General features: G+C 39.6%; 1 protein-coding gene across 1 annotated transcript; it reads right to left on the reverse strand.

Annotated features, from left to right (window-relative positions):
* Positions 1–2,221: 2,221 nt before the first annotated feature.
* LOC137981592 (uncharacterized) lies at positions 2,222–7,310 on the reverse strand. Its single transcript, XM_068828680.1, has 7 exons — positions 7,071–7,310; positions 6,840–6,917; positions 5,860–5,928; positions 5,172–5,459; positions 4,484–4,841; positions 3,916–4,125; positions 2,222–2,379 (listed from the first exon to the last, which is right to left on the reverse strand). The coding sequence occupies exons 1-7, from the start codon at positions 7,308–7,310 to the stop codon at positions 2,243–2,245; spliced, it is 1,380 nt and encodes a 459-aa protein (XP_068684781.1). The 3' UTR covers positions 2,222–2,242.
* Between the last annotated feature and the right edge of the window lie 876 nt (positions 7,311–8,186).

Genomic DNA, 8,186 nt, shown 5'->3' on the forward strand with positions numbered 1-8,186 from the left:
CTCTAAAGCCTAAACAAACTTACCTCGTTACACTGCAGCGAACGAGACTGTGAAGGTGATTCCACAACCCAAAAGCATCGCCTTTTCTCTTTTGTTTCGTTGTCGGAGCCGAGAGAGTGGCAAAGTCAAAACTTGACGATTTCAAGTGTGTGTAAACAAACACAGTCCCAGTCCCCAGTCCCCAGTCTCTGCACGGTGAAGGGGCAGTTACGCTACCATAGCAACAGCATTTACGTTTGTCAAAATCGCGTGTTATTCGCTCTGTGCGGAGTATTCGTCATTCACTTTCAAACAATCTTGAGGTTATCATGGCTAAAGTTACGAATTATACAAGAACTCGAATAGAGCTCCTACAGAGGCAAGGTCTTCACCCAGCTGAAATCTTAAGGTTATTAAAAACCGAAGGTTTAGCTGTCAGTCTTGCTAGTGTCGTTCGCATCATCAAGAAACTGAAAACCACCGGCTCTGTGGCAAATCTACCACGCTCTGGCAGACCAGCGAAGATATCTGATGAAGCCAAAGTTTTCATCGATCGGCAGATGCGAAAAGATGACGAGATGACGAGTTGCAGAATCAAGAAAAAGCTGGCTAAACGTGGAATAGATGTGAGTTCGTCAACTGTACGAAGAGCTCGGTCGCAACTTGCCTGGACTTTACAGCGGACTGGTTACTGTCAGCTCATTCGAGATGTGAACAAAACGAAGCGGTTGGAGTTCGCGCGCAGAGTCTTGGAAAGTGAAGACACCTTCCACAACGTAATTTTTAGCGACGAAAGCTCTATCTCGCTAACGCAGTATCGCCGCACCTGCTATAGAAAGGTAGACGAGCCAGGGAAGCGAAAGCCCAAACCCAAGCATCCGCTGAAAGTACATGTCTGGGCAGGAATCAGCAAACATGGTGCTACAAAGGTTTGCACCTTTGATGGCATCATGGATGCTGATCTCTTCTTCAACATCTTAGAGTCTACACTTGTTCCCTTCGTCCGAGAGAAGCTTCCAGATCACCGATTTGTCCAGGATAACGACCCGAAGCACACGTCCAGACGAGCGCAAGCCTTCTACGAGGAGAAAAACATCAACTGGTGGCGCACTCCCCCAGAAAGTCCTGACTTAAATCCCATCGAGAACTTGTGGCATGAGCTCAAGTTTTACTTAGAATCAAAAGTCAAGCCACGTAACAAACAGGAACTTGTGGATGGAATCAAGAAGTTCTGGGAGAGGAAGGTGACTGCCGAGAAGTGTGTCAAGTACATCGATCACGTGCTTTACAAGGCGATTCCAGCTATTATAGAGTCTGGAGGTGCTGCAACAAAATTTTAAAACGGCTCTTTTAGGAGCCACCGCGCCCTGCTTTGTCGAAGTGGATTCGATACTGCACTGCAGAATAAAGTTTATTAAAATACATTTTCAATCCCACCCTTAACTTTATATCCCCTTAAACTCGATTGTCCAAAAAGTGAAAAAAAAAAAAACTGAGTCAATTTCAGTCGAGTTTCCCTCTCTAATCGTTGCTGTATTTGAGAAATTGCTGTAGAGTATACTTAACCAATTTCGCGCTATCTGCTACTCAATTTACGGTAGAAAACTCTAATTTAGTCGAGTGATTCGCAATGATCGACAAAAACTGTTTTTGTAGTACAACTTCAAATTTTGCATGAAATTCCATACTAGGAAAACGATTTGGAGATCTTAACTGGGGAACTAAATGCAATAACGTAAAGTAGTTCGAAATAAAGCTGTTCTTTATACATCTTTCCGGCCAATAACATATATATACGTTTGTTCAAACGTAAGGCCGGTGGCTTACTACAGTTTTGAGGGAATAAATGAACCCAACCCATCATATGCAACATCAAACAACAAAAAGGCCGCAACATAGCCAAAATGAACGAACAATGTTGTTTTCTAAAAATTTCAGAATATATTAATTGGCTCTGATTAAACATTCATACAAAGTGAAATAAAAATCTGCACGACATAGTTTAAGCTTTTTTTAAAAAAATAGGCAAAACATCACATTTTCTTATTTTGCAAAAGATCTGCTTGCTTTAGTGTGATTCAAAAGTAGTGCATAATTCCGTGGAATTGACACGAGCATTACTGTGTACGTCAGCCATAAATCGTTCAGCAAAAACACTTTTTATTTAACTACACTTCATAGATACCGATTACATTACGTTCTCAACTAGAGTGCTCATTACACACTCGCTGGATCGAAAACATCGTTACATGTATTTGCTCTACTAATGCTGCCTATTTTCTTTCTCTGCTTTTCTCAAATGCTGGCACTTTTTCCCGATACTAACTTTGCATGCATCCCACATGCGGGCTGTTTCTTCACTTGTTCGACACTGGTATGAAAAGGCTCTGGTCACCTCCGCTAAAACAAACAGAGAAATACAGGTTAGAATTATGATCAACAATCCAGGTTAACAGATACCATTTTGTCCCTATTACCAAACGCACCAACGAATTTTCTATTAAGCAATATGTCGAATAATTCCTTCGCCGCGTTCAGTCAAAAGCCTTTTTTCACAACAAAGAGGATGATTCGTACACTTCTAATAAAGATATTTTTGAAACACTTCTAGTTCGCAAATCCAAATGGACTCCACCTGAGGGACAATTTGCCTCTTCAGATTTTTTCACCATAAAATGCCGTCACAACATTCACAAACTTAAATTCAATCGCAACACTAAATTTTCCAACCTTTCCTCGGAAGAGTGGGCGGCGCTTAAAAATCTTAGTAAACGCAACGACATAGTTGTCAAATCGGCCGACAAAGGCGGCGCGGTAGTTGTTTGGCGGTCCGACCTTTACCAAAAAGAAGCTTTGCGGCAACTTTCGGATACCTCGTTTTATGCCAAAATCCCTAAAGATCTCACTTCCAAAAATCAAAAACTTGTCAAAGACACCATTCAAAATCTTATAGTTAATCAAGAATTACCGGACACTGCCACTAATCTCATCATCAACACCCCTAGAACTTCGTGCATTTACTTCTTGCCTAAAATTCACAAATCCAACAACCCAGGTCGCCCTGTCGTTTCGGCCTGTAGTTGCCCCACCGAACTCATTTCTAGCTACTTAGACAGGATTATGACGCCTAAGAGAAGCTCAGTTCGGTCTATGAACGTTCCTATTAGTGTTCAAATCGGGCTGCTGATAGCCAATCAGGTTCAAGAATCTTGCTATAATTTTTATTAGTAGAATTCTACTAGTATACTAATGCAACGTTTTTTCGTTTTGCCAAAGTTTCGGAGGAAACTTTTGATGAAAATGGATAACTAAATTCCTGAAAAGACTAATCGAAGGACATTTACGGTTTCTTGACTTTAAAGAAAGTTGAAATTATTGCAAAAAATGATACGCGCGTACACAACTTCAATTTTGAATGACAATTCAATCCGAGGGATCCTTCTAAGGCGCAAAGTTTAATACGTCGAGAAATAACTGGAAACCGTTATTTGAACTTAATTTTAGTAATAATTCTACTAAAACAAAGAGATTATTCGGTCTCGATTTCTATAGTTGATTCGGCCTTCGGCCTCATCAACTATCACCTCATAGCAATCTCGAGCTCATAATCTATTTGTTAATTAGTAATAGTAATAGGACTGAGTGGAACATAATTCAGGGAGTAATCAGGCAAGTAATTTTTACGAGCACGATTACTCCCTGAATTGTACGGCACGAAGTTCTATTACCAATTAATCGCATCAATAGTAAAATCTCATTTGTGCAAAAAGTAGGTACACAGCAAGAAAGAACCCATCTAAGTGTACGTGACAGATGCGCGTTGTACGCCTTCAATCGGCATTTGTGTGTTAGTCAATTCTTGAATTAAACCACATTAATATTCACCAATAACAATTTGTAAAGTATTTGCATTTAATACTTTGTTTGCTAGCTTACCCTTTATAGCAAGAATCCGGCTTGGATCAAGAGCAGCAAACTCTTTTGTACCATAGAGTGTGGATTGTAGAAGGGTCTCTTTAGAGAACAGCTTTTCTAATAGTCGCAGAGTCATAGCGGATGGCTTCGCTGCTGCCAATACGTGGTTGTAATCGTCTCGTGAAATGCGTACATTCGACGACCCCCCAAGCTGAACTAAATCAGGTGTTCCTGAAAGACATTCATATAAAAAGAACTATTAGAAAAATTAACTTATCACTCCTTGTCTCATAATAGCTTATCTACAAATGCTTTGATTCATTCTGCGGTTTTAATCACATATGCCACCATCTCGCTGGCTCACTGTACTGATTTCAGCGAAATTAAATTGGAATCAATTGTACAACAGAGGCCCAAAAGTAAAAATTAACACTTAAATAATCACGTTTTCATAATGATTAATGGTTCGTTTTTCGAATGATAAAAAATGGGATCAGAGAGTTTGGTATTGTTAACTTTTGCAATCTCGGTCAGGAAACGGTTATCCAAGCTAACAATTGGTAAGTAAATTTAAAACTTGAGATGTTACCTGTCAATTCAGGATCATCCAGTAGTCTATCCAGATCTACAAGAGGAGTTTGCTGAAACAGCATCGGCGTTGGGATCTCCAGGGACCGGCTTGGACCGCCAGCTGACATTGGGGTCGACAGGGGTACCGTTGAAACCAACTGGCTTGGCACTGGGGTGCAAAACTGCTGCACTGGCTGTTGATGATTCTGGGAAGGCTGAGTAGCAGGTAGATCGACCGTCTGTTTTGTTGTCAGCAGGTTTAGAAGCTGGTCAAGTTTCGCTTCTTGACGCGCAAACGAACACTCTAATCTCTCAAGAATAGTTCTTGTCAGGCGAAGCTCTGTAGCAATTTCTTGCTGTGATGCACTCTGACGCACCTATTGTAGCAAAAAATTTGCACTGTGACTGAGATTGCATTGGTAAGCAATTTCATAGATAGCTAAAAAATACTTGTGTTTGATAACAAAATTTTTGACTGATACCACCAAGGTTCAGTTTCTATGCTTTTCTTTTACACATTGACACATCTGTACTTGCGATTTTTAGTTGAGATTGGCTGTGACCATTTTCTAGGTATTTTAAAGTCTTTATATTTCTCACTGAAATTTTCGTTGGCACTGTAAAGTGAAAATGATAAATATTTCACTGCGCAGTATTGATCATCATTAAGCGCTTCCTAGTGTACATCATGTAAATAAACAACTTACATCATTTGTCTTTTCCAATGTGTTAATTGCGGCTGCTATTATTTCTTGTCCATTTGACAGGTCGGCGTCCCCGTCTGCAAAGTCGCCAATTATGTCTGCTGGTGGCGATGGACTGTCATCACGGGAAAGACTTTCTCCAGTGTGCTGGGCAGCAAGGGACGGCGTTTTCCTCAGATGAGCAGAACGGATTACAGTTATTAAAGGTTCTCCTTCGCTCAAATTGTCAGAATCCGAACCTTCTTCAGAGTCAGTAAAATACTCCTTGGACGGAGATGACACTTCCAAAATCTGAAGTGAAATGAAATACGTTATAAATTTTACAGTCGGTATAAAGTACAATAGTATGTTCTTGAAAACACGGGTTTCGGCTTATTTTACGTAAAGCTCAAAATCGCATCATCATCGAGTATCTCAGGACATGTAGGCTTAGATGAACAGTGATCTAAAAATCCAGTTCTAGTTTATCTAGAAATAGCCAAACGACCATAAGACAATACATAGAGAGCTTAGGAAGAATGAAATGGTCTTATAAAGTGGAACATCGTAGGTCAAATAAGAAGAGGTGAATCAGGCTGACAAAATTAGACCAGAGTGAGGCTACTAAAAGACCCATGAAAAAACAAATAACCACTTTGGCTCTGTATTTTTATGTGTAGCATGACAATATTTTATGAAGTAAGAAGCATACCTTTCCCTTAGGCTTCTCCGTTTTATCTTTCTTTGCACCCTTTAAATTTTTACTGGTGGTATCGGACTTCTGCAAATTGATTTTAACATAAGTAAAGCCACGTCAGACAAAAAAAAGTTAATTTACAGTACTGGTAACCCCAAAATAGAATAATGGTCATGAATTACTAAAAATGCTGAATGCAGTAACAACTTTGTTCATTTTCCTCAAGAGACGGCTTAATGGCGGCTTAATTCAATCTGATAGGTGATGTAATTACATCAGCCAAAGTCATGGTCAAAATGTTGACTTTTCATTTCGCGATCCACAACGCATTTGTAGTGTTTAAGTAGTGTATAAAATAGGTAAAACCTTAGGAAGATATACAGTGACCTCCCGTCATTCAGTGGACACCCAGAATCTCGACCCCGAATGGAAAAGGGAAATTTGTTTCAGAAATCAGGAAGACAAAAAACATTAACCATTCGGTTAACCAGTAAATAACAGGACATTAGTATATACTAAAACAGTGGACAGCGTTGAACGCATGCGCTGATTGGCTCGTTAAACTCCGAATATCCTGTGCTATTTACCTCCGAGCGACATAGATGGTTGGCCAACGTCTAAAAATCTACTACTTAGTGGGCAAAGAGCGAGAGGGTTGCCACTCATCAGAAACTAAAACATTTAGTAATTTTACACGGACCCATGAACAATAATAAGCGAATCAAGAAATAAAACCACGGACTAATACTACTGTTTCACTAGTATCAAAATCGATCATCTTGCATGATGGTTTTATGAAAAAAAAAAAAAAATTTTCTCACTGTTAACTTGCTTAAGCAAACACCTAGAATGTTGCCGCATCTTTTATTCTATTCCTGATTCCCTGACGTTTTCAATCATTACTTTTTCCTGATATTTTTTTCTGACCGTGGCAACCCTTAGCTTGAAATCAGTTCGCTTTGATGACAAAACTGACAGTTGAGTAAACGACATACCTTTTTCGTTGGTCTTTCCTTTTTCTTCTTGGTGGCCGCTTCAGCCTCGGTATAGTCTCCAACAAAGTCATCAGGGATCTACAGAGAGAAACAGCGAGTTATATTAAAAGTGATGAAGTTATTCATGATCAATGAAAGTTACGACCAGCTTTAACAGATGCCTGCGATGAAAAGTAGAGAATAAATCTCTCCTCCAATACTAGCTTATGAAAGGTAAATAGTTTTACTTACCAGTTTTCTCTTGGCTTTAGCCCTACGCTGTGGCAACTCCGTGTCTTTCTCTGTGGGTTTTGAAACGTGGGTTTTTGCTATTGGATAGCATTCAACCACAGCTGTATATTCTTTTCTAGTTCCTCCCCAAAGAACTTTAACTTTTTGGCCAGCCTTAATAGGGGACGGATCAATGATTGTTGATCGAAAAACTTCTGAAAACTTCCCACGGCCCCACTTAACTTGAGCCAATTTCTCCATTATTAAAACTTCCGTTGGTAAGTATTCTCCGAATCAAATAGGGTGAGTGCAATGATCAACGAACTTCATTTTCACCCTTTTATAGCGACTCGACACATGTGGTGGGATCGAAAATCCTACAATTCGATTGGTTGTGAAAGCTCTATTGTTCAATTACAAATAGTTCGAAGTGCATCCCCTTCACATGCTTATTCATATCTTAATTACCAACGATGTGTTAACTTATGGAAATTTAATTTGTTGTCTACTTATTCACGTGCTGCAAACTCGTTAAACTTCGGTAAAAAGAAAAACGTAACTTACGTCGGTCACGTTAAAGCAGTTTTTTCTTTACATGTTTTCAAGAGCGTGCGAGGCGCAGATAAAAGCTTATTCATATAGCTGCATGCAATGTGCTATTTAAAAAGTTCGTAGAGCGAAAAGCCGAAAAGGCCATTCATATTCTAATTCCCTGTGCCGCCTATTGAAAGGCTAATTAAACTGATGCGGCCTCAAGCAATTTGAGGCGGAGTAGCGGTAAAAGTGTTTTTTTCCCTTGACAGACATTTTTTGGTCTCTCGCGAGCAATTGCAAAGGTTTGTCGAGCAATAAGCAGAAAAAAATCCTACTCATATAGTTTCATGCAATGTGCTAATTTAAAAAAAAGTTTGTCGAGCGAAAAGCCGATAAGGCCATTCATGTTCTAATTCCGTGTACTGATGCGGCGTAAAGAAATTTGAGGCGGAGTCACGGGAAAAGCGTTTTTTTTTTCCCTTGACAGACATTTTTTGGTCTCTTGCGGGCAATTACAAAGGTTTGTCGAGCAAAAAGCAGAAAAAGCCTATTCATATAGTTTCATGCGATGTGCTAATTAAAAAAGTTTCTCGAGCGAAAAGC

This window comes from Montipora foliosa, chromosome 13 (assembly GCF_036669935.1).
Source record: "Montipora foliosa isolate CH-2021 chromosome 13, ASM3666993v2, whole genome shotgun sequence".
Lineage (NCBI taxonomy): Eukaryota > Metazoa > Cnidaria > Anthozoa > Scleractinia > Acroporidae > Montipora > Montipora foliosa.

Coding starts and splice junctions, on each gene's coding strand:
- LOC137981592 (XM_068828680.1), bottom strand. CDS start 7,310: ATGGAGAAATTGGCTCAAGTTAAGTGGGGCCGTGGGAAGTTTTCAGAA. Junction 5,460..5,859: donor CGGAGAAGCCTAAGGGAAAG/GTATGCTTCTTA, acceptor ATTTCACTTCAG/ATTTTGGAAGTGTCATCTCC. Junction 4,126..4,483: donor GGATGATCCTGAATTGACAG/GTAACATCTCAA, acceptor AATGTCTTTCAG/GAACACCTGATTTAGTTCAG.